The sequence below is a fragment of the Taurulus bubalis genome, assembly GCF_910589615.1.
Source record: "Taurulus bubalis genome assembly, chromosome: 17".
In the NCBI taxonomy this organism is placed as follows: Eukaryota; Metazoa; Chordata; class Actinopteri; order Perciformes; family Cottidae; genus Taurulus; species Taurulus bubalis.
In genome coordinates this window covers 5402313-5421379 of record NC_136605.1, presented here as the reverse complement: position 1 = coordinate 5421379, position 19067 = coordinate 5402313, and the positions used below count along the sequence as shown (strand labels likewise).

Genomic DNA, 19067 nt, shown 5'->3' with positions numbered 1-19067 from the left:
TCAAAATATACAGTGTTTAGGGTATTTATACACATATCCTTGTTCCTGTACACCAATGCACTAACCTGCGTAAAATCCAGCCGAGGGTGTAAAAGTTGAGCAGGCCGTACAGCCCCAGTAGGGTCAGGTAAGCCACCAGCAGTTTGCGGAGGAGGGAGGAGAGCACATGGATACACTCGAAGGTATCGTAGCCCACCAAGGCCTGCTCCTCAGGGTGACAGGTGTGGGTGAAGGAGAGGGAGCTGAGAAGAGGGATGGTGTAACTCAAGATCAGCGTCACCATCAGCAATTTGAATACCGTCTGAGCCAAGTAGACCTGAAGAGATGAAAGGGAGGATTCATGAAGCAATTGACATAGTTCGATCAAGCCTGATCAAACATTGACTTGTGTTTAAACGCCTGCACTTTTAAAGGTCTTGTGTGTAGGATTCAGCGCCATCTAGAGGTGAGTTTGCTGATTGAGACCAAGTGAAACTTTTCGCGTGTGCCAAGCGTGTAGGTAGGAGAACTCTGGTAGCCGACACGAAAACAAGAAAACGTAAAGAGGCAGATCGAGAGCCAGCGTTGGATTTGACCGCTCTGGGAACCCGTGAAGACGACCTGCTCCCTAACGGCTCATTCTAAGGTCATGAAAACACAACGAATCATATTTTCAGGTGATCATACAGGTCATACAGGTCTTAATCTTTAAGAAAAAAAGAAAACGAAGAAACATGCACTTTATTAATCCCCTTGGGGAAATTCTTCTCTGCATTTGACCCATCCCTGGTTGGGGGGCAGTGGGCAGCCTTTGAGGCACCCGGGGAGCAGCTGGGGGTTCGGTGTCTTGCTCAGGGACACTTGGACATGTGAGCTATGGGGGGACTGGGGTTTTGGGATTTCGAGGCGACCACTCATCCCCCTGAGCTACAGTCGAGGTAGAGTAGAGGTGCAGTATTACTCTGGGGCATGATGGGAAGGCACCAAAAATACAATTTAAAAAATCGGGGAGCAACCGAGGACTCATTTTTTGATCAGACTCTTGACTTTTGATCATATTTATGCAGAAAATAAATAATAAATAATAAATATATATATATATATATATATATATATATATATATTGGGGCTGATGAGTAAGGATGTGCAGCTGACTGACGCTGGCCGGTAGCGCCAGAACGCGGTTGAGGGCGGTTGAAGGCGGGTTTCAAATCTTATTTTCAAATGAACAATACATATGAACTCGATCTAGCTCCATAAAGCTCACCGACGCGGGCCTGAAGTGACCACACTTTACACCTCCCACCGACTCCTGTACTTTGAGTTCTTATTATAATATTTTATTAAAAATGTGCTAAATATGAAATTCATGCCATTAATATTCAACAAAGAACTAGTTGCTATGAAAAGATTTAGTGGACTAAACATTGTTGGAAGATGTTTAATTAGACAGAAGGCAAAGCAATAGCCTCTATTAAAACTCCAATAGCGAGTTAAAAAAATGCTTTTTTTTCTTCTGTTTATTTTTACCTTTTTAAAAATCATCACAAAACAAAATCAAAACATCACTAAACTTTAAAAAAACATCTTGTTCGATTGTAATTTAACACCAGGAACTGCAACGGACAGGGGGAGGAGCCTCCTGTTTAAAAAAATGTAACACGGTGCTCTGACTAGAGGTGTACTCCTTTGAGTACTTGGGTACTAAGATCGGTAAAATTGTTAGTAGTTTGCACAACTCGTTATAAGAGAGATTATTGCAAACAACAGCAGAAACGTCTGTATTGGTAATAATTGTGTTAATAAAGAGCAAGTTGATTTTTAAGTTGTTCTGGTGTGGAGACAATAACCTGCTGGAAATAATCTGAATTATTTCCGAATTAATAGCATGTTGACACTTTTGGAGTAATTTTCACAATAAAGTGACCAAAAAGGAGCAATTAAAAATAAACATGTTTATTGTTCTTTATACTGTGTATAATACTTTTTTAGACATTAGTGTAATTATCGTCATATTATCACTAATTTGAGTAGTTTCTGTATTAATGATATACACTTTGTTATCCAACAACACATCTTTGTGCCATGTTGTAATCAGAGAGATCCCTGCAAGAAATACTTTGTGAATGTTTTTTCCCCTCTTCCAGTTAAACAGTTTTTTATCCACAATTATGCATAAGCTGTTTTTGTGATCAACCTTTTATTAAATACTTTTTAATTATACCTCATCACATTCCGGACTATTACTTCCCATGATCACCTGGGATTTAAAGAATACTTTTCATTACTAACACCTGATGGCATGTGTTTAAAGTGTGTTTTAGTGTCATGTTGCTTCCCCTGCTGAGGTTAAATCTTGATGACTGGCTACTGAATATTAACCCATTCCAACATAAACACATGTGTATGAATGAAGTATATTCTTTATATAATAATGTAAGAAACAGTCCGTTTCATTGGATTTGGCTGAGAGAAGCAGGTGAAGTAAAGATACTTTCTGGCTTCACTAACAGTAGTTTGTGAATCAGAACCATTTATTTGCCAGGTCTGTTTTACACATATGAAGAATTAGTCTTGGAGGGTGGTGCATACATTAGACCAACAACAACAATCAACACAGTGCAATAGAAACATATTACATTCACAATAGAATATAACATAAAGTGCACAGAGAAACAGATAGCAGTACTGTAAACAAGTCTACTGTAGGTGTGTGTTAAAGTGACGTGTGTTTAAAGTATTGTCAAAATAACAACAAACAAGTGTGTTTCTGTTGCACTCAGGATTCACAAGTAGATGTAAATGAATCATAGTTATGTCTAAACAGTATCTGTCATATTCACTGTGCTTATTAGTTATGATTCTTTTTTGTGATTCTTCTCTCCCTGCAGCCTCTGCTTTGTCGTCTGTAAAGAGACCAGAGCCCTGAGCCGGTTCCCCAACAGCTCCTGTGTCTGATGCCAGGAGGAGCAGCTCGTCTGTCCACAGAGGCGACCGTCACAATGCCTGGTGTGTATTATTTTACCTGTATTTGCATCCTAAAAATATCCATATGTAGTGTCGTCAAGTTACACACAATCATACTAATTGTCTTTGTCTTTATTCTCGTCTAGGCGAGCCATCATGTCCTCACAGCTTCCTGCTTCCACCACGTCAGCAGCAGAGGATCCTGATGAAGACAAAGCAACAACAGCATGTATACATTATTATATTTGTTTACATATTAGTGTTGTGTTTGTGTGACTGTGGGTATGTTGTGGTTAATAACTGTACACTGTAAAACCTGATGAGTAAAGTCAACTCAAATGGTTTGAGGAAACCGATTGCCTTGAACCATTCAAGTTATACAACTCAAATCCTTTTAGTGGAAAGAAATGCTTAAATAGAGTACTCCTAACTCAAGTATTTATTGTTAGGTATACTTAAGTAAATAAATGACTAGAACTAACTCCATTCTTTGTATTGAACTTAAAACATATACATTATTGAAACTTATTTGTAATGTTTGTATGAACTCATTAAAATGATGTAACAGCAAATATATGATTTAAGTCCGACTAACTTAAATAGCTTGTGTTACAACAACTAAAAATGGTTTAGCAGCTACTCAATTCATTTAAGGAAACTGATTGCCTTGAACTATTAAAGTTGAATTAACTCAATACAAATAATCAGTTAGATGCAAAGAATTTATTTGAACAAAAATGATTTTCTGACCACAACATTACATCCATCCATTATCAGCCGCTTATCCGGGGTCGGGTCGCGGTGGCAGCAGGTTCAGCAGGCCGACCCAGGCTTCCCTCTCACCCGCAACACTTTCCAGCTCATTCTGGGGGATCCCGAGGCGTTCCAAGGCCAGCCGGGAGATATAATCCCTCCAGCGTGTCCTCGGTCTTCCCCGGGGTCTCCTACCAGTTGGACGTGCCTGGAAAACCTCTAATGGGAGGCGTCCAGGAGGCATCCTGACTAGATGCCCGAACCACCTCAGCTGACTCCTTTCGACACGAAGGAGCAGCGACTCGACTCCAAGCTCCCTCCTGATGTCCGAGCTCCTTACCCTATATCTAAGGGTGAGCCCGGCCACCCTGCGGAGGAAGCTCATTTCGGCCGCTTGTATCCGAGATCTCGACGTGTGTGGGACTTCCACAACAAGTATAAAGCAGAACAAGAGGTTATTTCAATGCTGAATGGCGGAAATAGTAAATGCTTTCACAAACACGTAGATAGAAGCTCCGCCCGGCATCACCGCCGTCCTGCCGTTACTGAATCAAACTGCTGCTGGTCCGCTGAAGGAGCGCTGGAAGCGGCTTCATTATTCAGACACTCGTCCTGGAGGAGTCGGAGCTGTGTGCGACTACGGATAATATTATGAACCCAGACACGGGGCGGTTGATGTTCCGACGTGTGTGGGACTTCCTCAACAAGTATAAAGCAGAACTAGTGGTTATTTACCTGGTGGATGAAGGAAATAGTAAATGTTTTCAAGACACAGAGATAAGCCCCCTTTCCCCAGCGATGGTTGCGAAAAAACGGATTAACCACATAGTGCGAATTTTTCACCTGCGGAGGCGAAGTGGCGTTGCGAAAATTCGCAACTGTTTTGGTGTGAACACGGCAGAAGTCTCAAGTCTTTGTATTCAAGTCCCAAGTCAAGACAGGCAAAAAACACCCTTCACCAAAATCTAACTTAAAAGAAAAAAAAAGATTCTTCCAACATTTTTATTCATCTTTCGGTTTGGAAAAAGGTTGCAACTCTTTCCTAATTTTGTCGAGTCTAAAGTCATCAAGTTTGTATACATCAGTGTAAACAGGAGATGATGAGCAATGAAGGCTGAGGGAGAATGAGGAGTTAACGCTATCTTGCAACTCTTGAAGATCACGATGAGTCTTCTTTTAGGTACAGTCCAGCCAGGGCTGCTGTTCTAGTTGCACTGAGGTCATTCTTGTCCTTTTACACAGAGAGAGGTTTTTAACTGAAATATTGAATATATGATTTGACCATTTCATTTCATTGATTTTATTTGATGCAACATTTGATTTTATTGAATTGACCATTTGATTTTGATAGCCGTTTCATCAGTTCAGTTATCATTATTGCAGTTAATTCAACCCTTCAGTAAACAATAATAGCACCCTTACCTGCTCGTCATATGCCATCAGCAGATCTGCCATCTTTTCACCAAAAGCTCCGGTCTTCCTCTCTTTGTAGAGTTTGAGCAGCTGTGGAGTGTTTTTATCCAGCGCAGCGAAGAAGGAATATTTAAAGGCTCTGATTGGTGATCCTATGGAATTCGCCATAGAGCTGTACCAAACACAAAAGCATAAAGAGACATCCCATAATGAGGTTAAATCATGACAAGTCCATATTTTCAATTTATTAAATGGTTTGATTCATTTAAAAATGTTGGGCAACAGTTACATTATCTAAGCATATCTGTAAAGGGCAAGCAAGTTGCAAGTTTCCCAGAGTAAGATTTGAAGTAATGTCACCAAGACATGTCACCTTGGTTTTTTGTGTATTGCGTCAGTATGTTTTACTCACTTGAGCTTCAGAGAAGAGGGCAGGCCTCCTTTCTGTCAATTCTGCGATGGGAGGTGCTAATGTCAGAATCTCTTCTCTTCAGAGTGGAAAGGTGCGCTCCAGCATCTCCTTCCTTCTGGTCTCCAGGATGTCCTTGTTCTCACTACGGGGATGTTAGGGAGGAACTGGACTTCCCCTCTTCTGGGTCGTTTAATGTTGGCCCGGGGTGGTACACCCTCTTCCAGTTTCCTCAAACTGGAATGAAATGTTCTCTGCATTTGTGAGAGTTATATGTTGAGTAGACATTGGTAAGGGAGAAACAGTAGAATACTGGCCATGTTGGATTCTGTAATGTCTCAAAAAACAGACTTTGATGGGACTAGAAAAAGCACATAACTTACATTTCCACATGACCTGGGTCCAGGAGCTCAGCCACAACTGATATGAAAATAAACCGGTCAATTTATTAAAGTTAGGCTTTAAAGAAAGAAGAAAAACGTGGCTAACATAAGGCAGTAATGTTAGTTTGGTATAATTGTGTATTAGCAACAAATATGTTGAATGCCTTAAATTAAAATCAACCATTTTTATATTAAAAATCTCAATCCCATTGTCCTAACTGCACAAGTGGTGAAAACCCCATGTGAATGAAACAGACTGAACAATATCACCACGTGGAGCCCTGCACAATCATGCTAACGGTAGCAATGTTAAGCCACAAATGTGTTGAATGCCTTAAATTAAATCAACTGTTGGATATCATTTTAATATTAAAATCTCAATCCCATTGTCCTAACTGCGCAATTGGTGAAAATTGCATGTGAATGAAACAAACTGAATTAGGGCTGCAACTAACGATTATTTTAATAATCGATTAATCGGTTGATTATTTTTGATTAATCGGATGAAAAAATCTTTTTTAATCAAAAAAGCGTTCATTTCCAACCCTTTATTCAAAAACAGAAGTGACAGTGCAAAACATCTTCAGAAAGTGCACAAACAGGTTACTCCTTGAACATCCCTGAGCTGTTAATTAAAACAACAAAATGGACTAACACTAAAAACATACACATCTATGCTTTACATCTGCCAAATGTGAGCCCTTTTAACTGTAATTGATCCCTCCAGAGGCTGCATTTACATACCCTGCTTTATCAATATGTATGAAATACTGGGACAGAGGGAAGCTGTACTGCTCCATATAGAGCGTCCTCTTCCTTAAACTCTTTCATTCTGGGTCTCTTATGACCACGACGTCACGTTGTTGGCTAAGCCCAACTACGTGATTTGCTTCATTCTACTTTGAGTAAAAAAAAAAAAAAACCTGCAGCCAGATCCACCGGTGAGCCGGTTTAACGTTAACGAGTGACAGCGTGAACTGAACCAGACCGGGGGGGGGGGGGGGTGACGGCATGTTTCATCACGTTACGTTTTTTTACAAGCAAGACTGAACTGTAACGGAACATAACGTAACTTTAACGACAATACACAACCAAACACGTTAGCTAACGTGATAGCAAGCTGACTAGCTTCCATTAAAAACAAGTTTGAGGAACATGAAGACGCTGATTGGCCAAGACTCGACTTGTCAAAGATCTTCTATTTTTGAGAAGATCACAACCTCAGCTTTTCTCGTGTCTCACTCCAATCTCAGAAACGCTGGCCGGCCAGTTGCTCTGCTCTTTTTTTTCTTCTCCGCGACTTATTGCCCGGCGTAATAATCGCGCGACACAACGAATCGATAATGAAATTCGTTGCCAACACTTTTGATAATCGATTTTTATCGATTCATTGTTGCAGCCCCAAACTGAATATATCACCATGTATAGCCCTGCACAATCATGCTAACGGTAGCAATGCTAAAACGTGGAGCCCAGCACAATCATGCTAACGTAAACCATGTTAAGCCTATTCAGGAACATTAATTTAAGCTAACAGCAGATTACAGTCACTTAATGAACTTGCACTCAGGCATTGTAATTTGGATGGAAAAATCATGTGCAGATGTCAACAACTCCAATGGGTGAAAAAGACAACTTGTTTGCAGACAAACTCCACGTTAAGAGAAAGAGCTTTGAGACAGTACACGCTTTCCTTACAGTAATGTTAACGCAAGCTAGTAAAAGAGAACCGCCTTACCTTACTTTGTTTAAGGACAGCATATGGGGTTAAACCACCGAAGAAGTGGGTTGTGAGTTCCTATCTTCTCTCTTCACTTTAACGTCAGTCCCAGACAGACAGACGTGTTGAAGTCCTCTCCTCCCGGAGGAGCTGGGTCCACGTGCCGTCCCGTTACGCGGGTTAAGCCGGGCACACAAACAGCAGCATGTGTGTGCGCTGCGGTGATGTGAATATATTGCTTGTGCTAAAGTATTGACCCGGGAACGTCATTGCTGTATACATGAACATAACAGGAGGGTTAAGACAGGTGTCTGACACGATAATCTAACAAACTTTGTTTCCATCGGTCTTTTAAGATGGCGTGTACTATACCGTGTGACGTTGGTACGCTGAAGTAACGTCAGGCTGTCTAACCGAGCGAAAGTTGGCTGACTGATGCCTCGCAAAGCACATCAACCATTATTGCTGGTTACAATAACGGCGTTATCGGATAGTACAGTGTCTATTTCTCGGTCACTTTTGAAACATCGTAGTGAAAAAACGCCGGGAAATGTACATTTGCAGACACCTGTCTTCACAACAGATCAAGGATCAGTGAAGTTTTAGAACACATCCACTGTCTATAAAATCAATTTAGATCAAATGAGTTAATAAACTCATTGGAATTGATACACATAACTTGAAAGTGTACCAGAAGTTGATCAAACTCCAAATGACTGAGTCTTTATAATTACAGTAGTAAGTATATCACTGTTTGTAAAGTATTGACGTCGCGAGCTGCGAGAAAGCAACGGCTGTTTTTTCGTGAATTTCTTCTCCGTGTTTCGAGGTCCTGTGGTCTCATTGTCCCTCAAACGCATCTAAAAGCGCGTCAGATGACACACGCGGAAGCAGACGGTCATTTTAAGTACACGTAGCTCATGGTGCGACCAAGATGTAGAAAAAATTGCTCATTTCTTTATTTCTGAAAATTATTTTATATATATTATAAAAATATTTCGAAAAACATGATTTTCATTGCTTGTGTTTAGTGTGATTATTATTGCAGATTTGGATGCTTTAGGTCTAAATCTTTCTAAAGAGGTGCAGTATTACTCTGGGGCATGATGGGAAAGCACCACAAATACAATTAAAAAAACTCAGGGAGCGACCGAGGACTCATTTTTTGATCAGACTCTTGACTTTTGATAGTATTTATGCAGAACATAAATAATACATATATATATATATATATATATATATATATATATATATATATATATATATATATATATATATATATGTTATTTATTATATATATATATATATATATATATATATATATATATATATATATATATATATATATATATATATATACACATATATATTGTGGCTGATGAGTAAGGATGTGCAGCTCACCAACGCTAGCCGCCAGAACGCGGTTGAAGGCGAGCCGGAGGCAAGAAAGACTGTCAGACCTGAAGTGACCACACTTTACACCTCCCACCGACTCCTGTTCAGTTCTTATTATAATATTTGATTAAAAATGTGCTAAATATGAAATTCATGCCATTAATATTCAATAAATAACTAGTTGCTATGAAAAGATTTAATGGACTAAACATTGTTGGAAGATGTTTAATTAGCTTCAACACCAAGCTAAACAGAAAGGTTCAGACAGAAGGAAAAGCAATTAAAACTACATTTACACAATAATGTGTAAATGTGAGTAAATGTTTTTTTTCTTCTGTTTATTTTTGCTATTTTACAAATCATCACAAAACAAATCAATCAAAACACAAAACATCACTAAACTTAAAAAAAAAAAATTGGGTCCCGGCCCCAGATGCATCTCATCTAACATCAGCAGTGCTGGTAGTGCGATTTAACACTCGTGTGGCGCTGGTGCCTACAGGCCGAGTAGCGTCCTGTAGGGAGCAGCCCGTTCTGAGCGCGTTTTCACACCCCCACCGAGAACTGTTCTACTCCGCTGGACTGCGGCCGTCTCACTCACGGCCCCGTCTCAGCCATGCCTGGCTGTAGGACCGCAGTGAACAATGCTCCCGCTAGTAGTGGAGCAGAGGTCCCGCTACAGAGATGTCTGCAGAGGGAGACCTATCCAGTTGAGCCGTTCACACTCAGACAATGCTGCGCCCGGATTCGGAGTCGAACCCGGAGCTCCCGAGTGAAGGGCGAACGCACTAACCTGTGAACTGTGATGTTAGACAATATTATGTGAGTACGAGTGTATATTTATCCTGGTTGTATTGGTTTTGTTACGCAATAGTTGCTTGAGTAAGTTATACCAGAAGACGAAATAAACAAAAAAGACAAACTGCGTGGACTCTAAATCTGGCCTCTAAGTAATCTGGCTGTCCTGGAGCCTTCATATTTGCATTTTTTTAAATAAAATAAAAAAGATTTAAAAAAATGTAACACGGTGCTCTGATTGGTGCAAACTCCACACACCAGAGGTGTACTCCTTTGATTACTTGGGTACTTGGGAAGTCAATTAAAAAAAAATGTCATGAAAGAAAACTAAATATTTTAGATTATGTCAAGTCAGAATAAGAGAGAAAAAGAGGTGTGTCTCAAGTTTGAGAACACTGAATGTATCAGAACCACAGGGAGCCAGCAGGTGTCAGTGAAGATTCAAGATTCAAGATGTTTTTACTGTCATATTCACAGATAGCAGAGTTATTCTATACAATGCAATGCTTATTTTGCTGGGTCCTCCTAACACACAGAATTAGATTCAACTTAAGGTAAAACATTAATAAAAATAAGGCACAAAATATAAAAGATATAACAGTATTGCACAAACAATATAAATAATAGTATAATATAATAATAATAATAATAATATTATAATAATAATATTAATATATATTATATACATATTAACTATAATCATTAATAGAATAATAAATACATACAAATATGATAATAGTATTAGTATTGTTCTGTGTATAAAGTGCACTATGCATTGCTACAATGTCCAATGTTCACCAGCCTGATGGCCTGCGGGTAGAAACTGTTGGTCAGTCTCGTGGTTCTGGACTTGGTTCCTGTGTCTGCCTGATGGCAGGAGGGAGAAGAGTGTGTGTTGTGTCCCTGATGATGTGGTGTGTTGTGTCCCTGATGATGTGGTGTGTTGTGTCCCTGATGATGTGGTGTGTTGTGTCCCTGATGATGTGGTGTGTTGTGTCCTTGATGGTGTGGTGTGTTGTGTCCCTGATGATGTGGTGTGTTGTGTCCCTGATGATGTGGTGTGTTGTGTCCCTGATGATGTGGTGTGTTGTGTCCCTGATGATGTGGTGTGTTGTGTCCCTGATGATGTGGTGTGTTGTGTTCCTGATGGTGTGGTGTGTTGTGTCCCTGATGGTGTGATGTGTTGTGTCCCTGATGGTGTGGTGTGTTGTGTCCCTGATGATGTGGGCTGCTCTCCTGGTTACCCTAGTGGAGTAAATGTCTTGTAGAGGGTAAAGCTGCTCCTGAGATGTACTGTGCAGTTTTTATCACACGCTGGATGCCTTCCTGTCCTGCAGTGCAGCTTCCACACTGTGATGGAGCTGGTAAGGACCTCAGCCTTCTTGTGAAATGCAGTCACTGCTGGGCCTTTTGATGTTCTGCAGTGCGTTGTGAGACCAGGTGAGGTCCTCGCTGATGTGCGTTCCAAGGAATTTAAAGGTTTTCACCCTCTGTCCCACCCATGTGAAGTGGTGCGTGCTGCACCGTCTTCCTCCTTGGGTCGATAATCATCTCCTTGGTCTCGTCTGCGTTCAAGGAGAGATCATTATCCCGACACCAGGCCACAGGTTCCTCCACCTCTCGTCTGTTCGCCGTCTCAGCCCCACCAGTGATCTTGACCGTCGTATCATCCGCAAACTTGATGATGCTGGTGTTTTCCTGGGAGGCCCACAGTTGTATGTGAAGAGGGTGTACAGCCCTGGGGGTCCCTGTGCTTCACTGTGTGAAGCCCAGAACACAATAAAAGTGAGTACTGTATTTGCTCTGTGCTGATTCACCATCGGCGTTTACACAATCATAAAGGGGGGAAACAAATGTGAGTCCATGTCTCTCAGCATTTACACAACAGTGATTTCTCTCCTGGTGCTTACTGGAGTGAAGCACCAGGACAGCACAGCACTTGAAGAGTGCATCTAAATATAATTTAATATAACTAAATATCAATGTTATACTTTTAAATCATAAACTGGTCTTTGAATGACTCAAGCTGATGACTATAAAATCTGATATTTTCATTTTTTTATATACTATAGTGCTTAGATAGACCATACATAGACACATCCCATTTCTCAATAAGCTTAGCACCCATTATTAATCAAATATGGAAGCATTACTGTACAAACCTCTGTGTGTGTATATCTGGCAAACCAGCAGTGACTGTTATTCATTTAATTTTGTATTTATTTGATTGAATTCATGGATTCATTCATTTTCTTCTCGCCTCTTTCTGTGATGCCAAAAAGGTAAATACAAATATGTAAGTTGTTCTGGTGTGGAGACAATAACCTGCTGGAAATAATCTGAATTATTTCCGAATTGATAGCATGTTAACACTTTTGGAGTAATTTTCACAATAAAGTGACCAAACAGGAGCAATTAAAAATAAACATGTTTATTGTTCTTTATACTATGTATAATACTTTTTTTAGACTTTAGTGTATTTATCGTCATGTTATCACTAATTTGAGTAGTTTCTGTATTAATGATATACACTTTGTTATCCAACAACACAAATCTTTGTGCCATGTTGTAATCAGAGAGATCCCTGCAAGAAATACTTTGTGAATGTTTTTTTATCCACAATTGTTATTCAACCCTACAACACACACAGATGGTCTCCTCATCTATCTCAGGAAAAAACAAGTTGTCTACAGTAGTGGTGTATTTTGCATGTTTCAGTCCATTTACTATAAATAATGTACTCAGTGTATCTGCAAAGTGTACACAGCATATTGCTTTGTACACTTTACTTTACTTTACTTTGCATTATTTAATCTTCCTGAAAGCCTTTGGTTGCCACTAATTTAGTTCAGTAATTAGTGTGGTATGAAACTCATGTGCAGAATGTGTACTATCAAGAAACGTGTACTAATAATAGTTATTAAAGCCTCACATTAAAATGACCAATAGGAAAGCTGCCTTCTAAAAGAACAGATGGTCAACGTTTTGCCCAAAGCCTCGCAAAAGCAAATCCTGCAAATCCGTGTTAGGAGAGCTATATCTGTGACTCCAGAGCGGAAGAGAAACTCCATTGTGTAGGACAGAAGTATGGGAAGCTGTCCGAATCTGGGCGGGAATGTCCCTCTGACTGAGTACCAGAGGGGGCGCGAGAACGGCTCAGGAAGTCGCGGACCTGTGGAGGCAAAGAAAGAAACAGCCAGTCTTCCACGAGGAGACCACCTCCGTGCAGCCCTGAGCAGCAGCCCAGCTCGGCCGGCAGTTCCTCCAGACTGTTGCTGCGCAAGTCCAACCTGCGCAACCGACTTAAAGCCGCGACCCCGCTGGGTAACGAGCTGAGAGAGTTGCGAGCCACATTAAGGATGTGCAGCTCCAAACAGCTGCTGAAGAGCTGAGGAGGGAGGCTCTCCACCCGGTTCCCGCTGATGTCCAGCTCTGTAAGCAGCTGCAGCGCCTTTACCTCTGCGGGCAGCACCTGCAGCAGGTTACCAGCCAGCAGGAGCCTGCGAAGGCGGTGGAGAGTGAAGAGCGCTGGGGGGAGGCTCTGAAGCTGGTTGTTGGAGAGGTCCAGGAGCTCCAGGCCTCGCAGCACACCGACGCTGGCCGGCAGCGCCAGAACGCGGTTGTAGGCGAGCCGGAGGCAAGAAAGACGCCGCAGGTGAGCCAGGCTCAGCAGCTCCTCCAGAGTCCTCAAGTTATTGCGCTGCAGGTCGAGCGTCCGCAGGTTGGCGAGAGCCAGCAGGGCCGAGGGCAAACGCTCCAGCCGGCAGTCCTGCAGCAGCAGCTCGGTCAGGTCGGCCATGCGCTTCAGGCCCGTCAGCACGAGCAGCCTGGTGCCCTCGTTGTAGATCTCCAGCCTCGCCAAGCTGCCGGCCACCTCGCACAGCTCCGCGGGGATCCGCTGGAGCGTGCCTCGGATCACCAGCACGCGGAGGTGACGCAGCTGGCGGAGGCTCCCCAAGGCCCAGCCGCGGCCCACCCCGCCGTCACTGCTCAGGCGGCCGGAGAGGTGGAGCTCGTGCAGGCTGCGGAGGGAGAGGACCCAGCTGGGGATCTCTGACGCCTGAGTAAAGGTGAGGTGGAGGACCTCCAGATGCTCCTGGAGGACTCTGAGTGCACCGGGATCCACCGCTGCTGTGCAGTGATAGAGGTGGAGCTCCCTGTTGGGTGAATAAACAATAAAAGACTTGTGTATGTACGTCACAGCATTCTTAAAATGTGTTAAATGTGGGTTTCACCACTGCAAACCCCACCTGAGTGAGGTCATGTTGGCCACCTGCGCCGTGAACCTGGCATCAGCGATGAGTTCCAGCTGGAGGACCTGAAGCTGGCTGAGGGTGAAGAGGGCCGGAGGGAGGCGAGGCAGGGCCACCAGCTGCAGTCTGGAGCAGCCCTCCGCGTCCACGCTCGTCATGGCACGCAGCTTCTCCTCCCCCCAGCGCCTCTCCAAGCTTTCCCCCAGCAGCCTGCTCTCACTGACGGGAGACAAAAAGACGGACAGACGCTGGACCAGCAGAGGGTCATACTGGTCCAACATGTGTAAAAGAAAGGCCAGGTCATTCCTCAGGTCGGGAACATCTCTCAGGGAGCACAACTCCTTCAGCGAGTGGAAGGAATACTGCCGCAGAGCGCTAAGTAGGGCACAGAACAAGAAAAATATAAAAAAAAGTCGCCCAAAACACAGCTTTAGCTCTAATCCTATTATCAGGCCTCTGGTATGCTTTGAAGGCCATTTGAAAAATCTCTCAAGTCTCAACTAATTATTTAACAAACATTTTACATGTTTATTTTGTTTATACAATGCATCAAATACATAGAGTTACAATAAATCTCTGCCGATAAATTTCAAAAGCTCACAGCAATTAATTGTCCTTTAAGTTTGGTCTCCTCCATTACTCCTTCAGGGTCATATCTGGCTCTCCAGCAGCTAAATGCTACACTAGAGCCACCAGCTAGTCGCTTACTTTGTCTCATATTTCGTGTGGGTATCATGGGTATATCCAAACTTAATTTTCTGAAAGCAGCTACCTGTTGCTGGAGTGAATCAAAACAGTGAAGATGCGGGCCTTAAAACCAGAACAATGACTCAGAAGAAAACTGAGAAAGCTGAAAGAATTTGCAGAGTTGAGCACTAACTCTGTGTGGGTCCGTCATTGCAAGCCACCCCTTCAACATTACATGTAGTACATTTATCGTTTGTTAATGTATACATATATGTATTAGTGCAGCTTTAAAGTTGTAATCAAAATATACAGTGTTTAGGGTATTTATACACATATCCTTGTTCCTGTACACCAATGCACTAACCTGCGTAAAATCCAGCCGAGGGTGTAAAAGTTGAGCAGGCCGTACAGCCCCAGTAGGGTCAGGTAAGCCACCAGCAGTTTGCGGAGGAGGGAGGAGAGCACATGGATACACTCGAAGGTATCGTAGCCCACCAAGGCCTGCTCCTCAGGGTGACAGGTGTGGGTGAAGGAGAGGGAGCTGAGAAGAGGGATGGTGTAACTCAAGATCAGCGTCACCATCAGCAATTTGAATACCGTCTGAGCCAAGTAGACCTGAAGAGATGAAAGGGAGGTATCATGAAGCAATTGACATAGTTCGATCAAGCCTGATCAAACATTGACTTGTGTTTAAACGCCTGCACTTTTAAAGGTCTTGTGTGTAGGATTCAGCGCCATCTAGAGGTGAGTTTGCTGATTGAGACCAAGTGAAACTTTTCCCGTGTGCCAAGCGTGTAGGTAGGAGAACTCTGGTAGCCGACACGAAAACAAGAAAACGTAAAGAGGCAGATCGAGAGCCAGCGTTGGATTTGACCGCTCTGGGAACCCGTGAAGACGACCTGCTCCCTAACGGCTCATTCTAAGGTCATGAAAACACAACGAATCATATTTTCAGGTGATCATACACTAAAGAAAACATACTTAATTGTAATCAAATGTATTTCTGCCAATAGATACGAGCTTCAATACAATAACTTGACCTTTGAAATAAATAAAAACAGCAGGTTGCTATCAATGTAAAGTCCTAAAACATCACATCATAACATTTCTGGGAGGGTAAAGAACTAAAAGAAAATGTTTCACCAGTTAAGCAAACAGACAAAAGACAAAGAAGATGGTACCACATAAATCATCTAGACTTGAGGATCTCTCACCTTATAGATGACATCTGAGCTTTCGCAGTGTGACCGAAATTTCCTGACCCTTTCGAACAGCGCCCTGGCCTGTTCCCCATCGCTCTTATCCAGACTCATGACCTGCCTGGGACTGTCAACCAGGACGCGCTTGGAGGAAGGAAAGTGCACCTGGGACCCGAGGGATATAGACGACATGGCGTAGTTACAAGAGAGTGTGGAGGGGCACGGGGAGGGAGGGGCGCCATAGGACGCACTATCCGACCTCTTCAAAAGCGGGCTGTCAGTGCCCGAGTCTATGCTCGTGCGTCCCGTGCGGGTTACCGGGGGTGAAGATGAAGCTGAAGAGGGAGGAGGAGGCTGGGGCGGTCGTCTCTCCTCCACCACCTCCTTCTCTTGGACGCTCTCCTGCCGGACGGCGTGAGACAGGGCCTGAGATGTCCAGGGCGACTCGCAGCACTTTGCCAAGATGGCCAAGAAGTGCTCTATGCGGGCGGAGGTGTGGGGGAAGTGGAGCCAGAAGGAGCCGCTGGCTACCAGCACCAGAGCCTGCAGCATGGCCATGTAGGGGAAGAAGCGGGAGCACAAAGGCAAAGCCTCATGGTAGCACACCTAGACAGATAGAAGATAGACACTTAAACCTACAATAACTCTTGTATTTTGTCCACTTGGAGTTTGTGAACCTGTATATTATATATCATCACTCTTTAACCCCTTGAAAACGGTGGAGCCCTATGGCAGATATTGCTATAAAAACGGTATAATTCACTTCTTCATTTACTCATAACCAGTAACATATAGACTGAAATTTACACATCTGAACACACAACTCACATTATACTCTTTTATTATAACACCAAAATGATTCAAATAGCCCTAGTGGTTGTAGAGATAAACCTTTTTTAATTTGGGTATGCAATTTTTGCGCAGAGGCCTAAAAATAGGTGGGTTTTAGCAAACATTTACTCAATTACACTTTCGGCTAATACGGAGCAACTTCATCACTTATTTTGAGTTGTTTCTGACCCACTAGTGAATTTAAGTCCAATGGTTACTCTGTTTTAGCTCGGTTTTTGGTCTCTAGCAACTCCTGGGGGAAATAGCTAGCCTAGCTCTTTAGCTGCTAAATGCTTCAGTAGCTAAATGCTTCAGTAACTAAATGCTTCAGTAGCTAAATGCTAGAGTAGCTAAATGTTTCAGTGGCTAAATGCTTCAGTAGCTAAATGCTTCAGTGGCTAAATGCTTCAGTAGCTAAATGCTTCAGTAGCTAAATGCTAGAGTAGCTAAATGCTTCAGTAGCTAAATGATTCAGTAGCTAAATGCTTCAGTGGCTAAATGCTTCAGTAGCTAAATGCTAGTTGTATCTGTTTAGTGCAGGGCTAGTAGCATGCAGTGTGTTTTTAGAGCTTTGTTGTTGTACAAAAAGCTCAAGAAATGTCTCCTGCGACCAAAAGAAAAATGACACCAGAGCCAGAAACAGAAAAGTTGCGGGTCATAGAGCTGAGGGGAGCTGCAATGTCAGGCGATAATTATCTCTGAGTTCATCATTATGAAGAATACCTTTCACATGCATTGTTGATAAAAAAAAAGAAAATATAAATGGATTATCGCTCTTTTCAGGGACTTAACAGTCAATCATTTAAATCACGTTCACCTCTGCTGTTGCATCATTTATTAATGACTCGGGCTAGTACAGTACCTGGCTAATGTAAACGTACTGCTGGTAGGCCAGATGTGTGCGTCGACCCCGGCCTGTAGAGTGAAGAGTTGGGCCGGCGTTGGGTGTAACATTAGCTGGGGGCTTTGAAGATGGAGTCAATGCTTGCCCGCTAGTTGAGGTACTGCGGTTACTGGTGTTCGCAGTGATAACTGGATCCATGGGAATGCACACCACTCGATCCCTGGACAGCTGCTCAGTACAAGCCAGGACGGATGCCATCAGCATCAGCACCACCAGGTAGTCCATGAAGACCTCCCACCAGGGCTTCAACAGTTTACACCGGCTCTGGTGCTGGTTCAGAGGCGCCAGCTCCGACAGGGAAAACATGGCGACCTCTGGGTCCCACAGGGATGACTGAAGAAGAATTGTGAAATAGTAAAGACTTAAACTGAAGTGATGAGTCTGGCTTGAGTCTGGTTTTCACTGTCAGTGTCGACGGGTTAAACAAACAGACATTTCGGTAACAGCAATTAAACTGTAGTATGTGACCGGGGCCTGATCCAGGAGCATCCTGAGCAACAAGAGGATCCTTCCCTAAAACAGGGTTCTTACGGTCATGGAAAACCTGGAAAAGTCCTTGAAAAAAATAAAATCCCAAATTCTTTGTAAAAGTCATGTAAATGTGTTATATTCATGTGTTCATAAAGTTAATTCATGCTGAGTTTGAAATAATGAATATGCTTTTAAAAGAAAGATGCTCAAAATATAAGCAGGCATACATACAGGCATCTATATAAATGTTTATTCTTTTAATCAAACTATTGTCTCTCATTCATTTGTGTCATTTAAGGTTTACTGTATGCTTTGTATTCTCATTGTTAGTTTAAAAACTACATTTACTCACTTTTTCATGTTTACACCGAGATTTCACGAAATGTTTGGTCATGGAAATTTGGTTTAAAGTCCTGGAAATCCATTGGTCAGAATGTGTACCCATAGTTTCTAAATCAGCTTCTTGTTATGAATGTTGTGGTCTAGAGGAGGTACAGAGGAGTTTTGTTTATTTCACATGTTTTTCCAGGCATCGATCAGGATTTTGCAATATTTGAATCATGATGTGATGGTAGAACAGAACTGAGTAAGTATTGGTAAGTGAGTTCCCTAAAAAACAACCAGAGATTCTTGCATGTCTTATTATGAATACTTACTGTTACACAGAACACTAAACACAGAGTTTCAGGGAAAATTGCCATTCCACAATTCCATAAAAGAAAAAGAAAAAACATGACATCATCTTTTAGCTTTCAAAGTAGCTATCACAGTTGGACCTTTAAAAAATGTTTGATCAGTAGTTGTAATTTAAGAGTAAACAAAATAAAATTGTACAACATGAAACATCTCTGAAGTCTACTTCTTCTAAAAAATAGAAATATAATTAATAATTAACTTGCACGTAC

The 19067-nt window shown here is 42.3% G+C and overlaps 1 protein-coding gene across 1 annotated transcript; it reads right to left on the bottom strand.

The window, feature by feature from the left end:
* Window positions 1–12851: 12851 nt before the first annotated feature.
* On the bottom strand, window positions 12852–17997 carry LOC306749303 (volume-regulated anion channel subunit LRRC8D-like; the record flags this gene model as incomplete). The annotated part of the gene is made up of 5 exons (XM_079232576.1): window positions 12852–13974; window positions 14068–14445; window positions 15122–15372; window positions 15972–16562; window positions 17650–17997. 5 exons carry the CDS (start codon window positions 17995–17997, stop codon window positions 12852–12854), a joined length of 2691 nt encoding a protein of 896 aa, XP_079088702.1.
* Between the last annotated feature and the right edge of the window lie 1070 nt (window positions 17998–19067).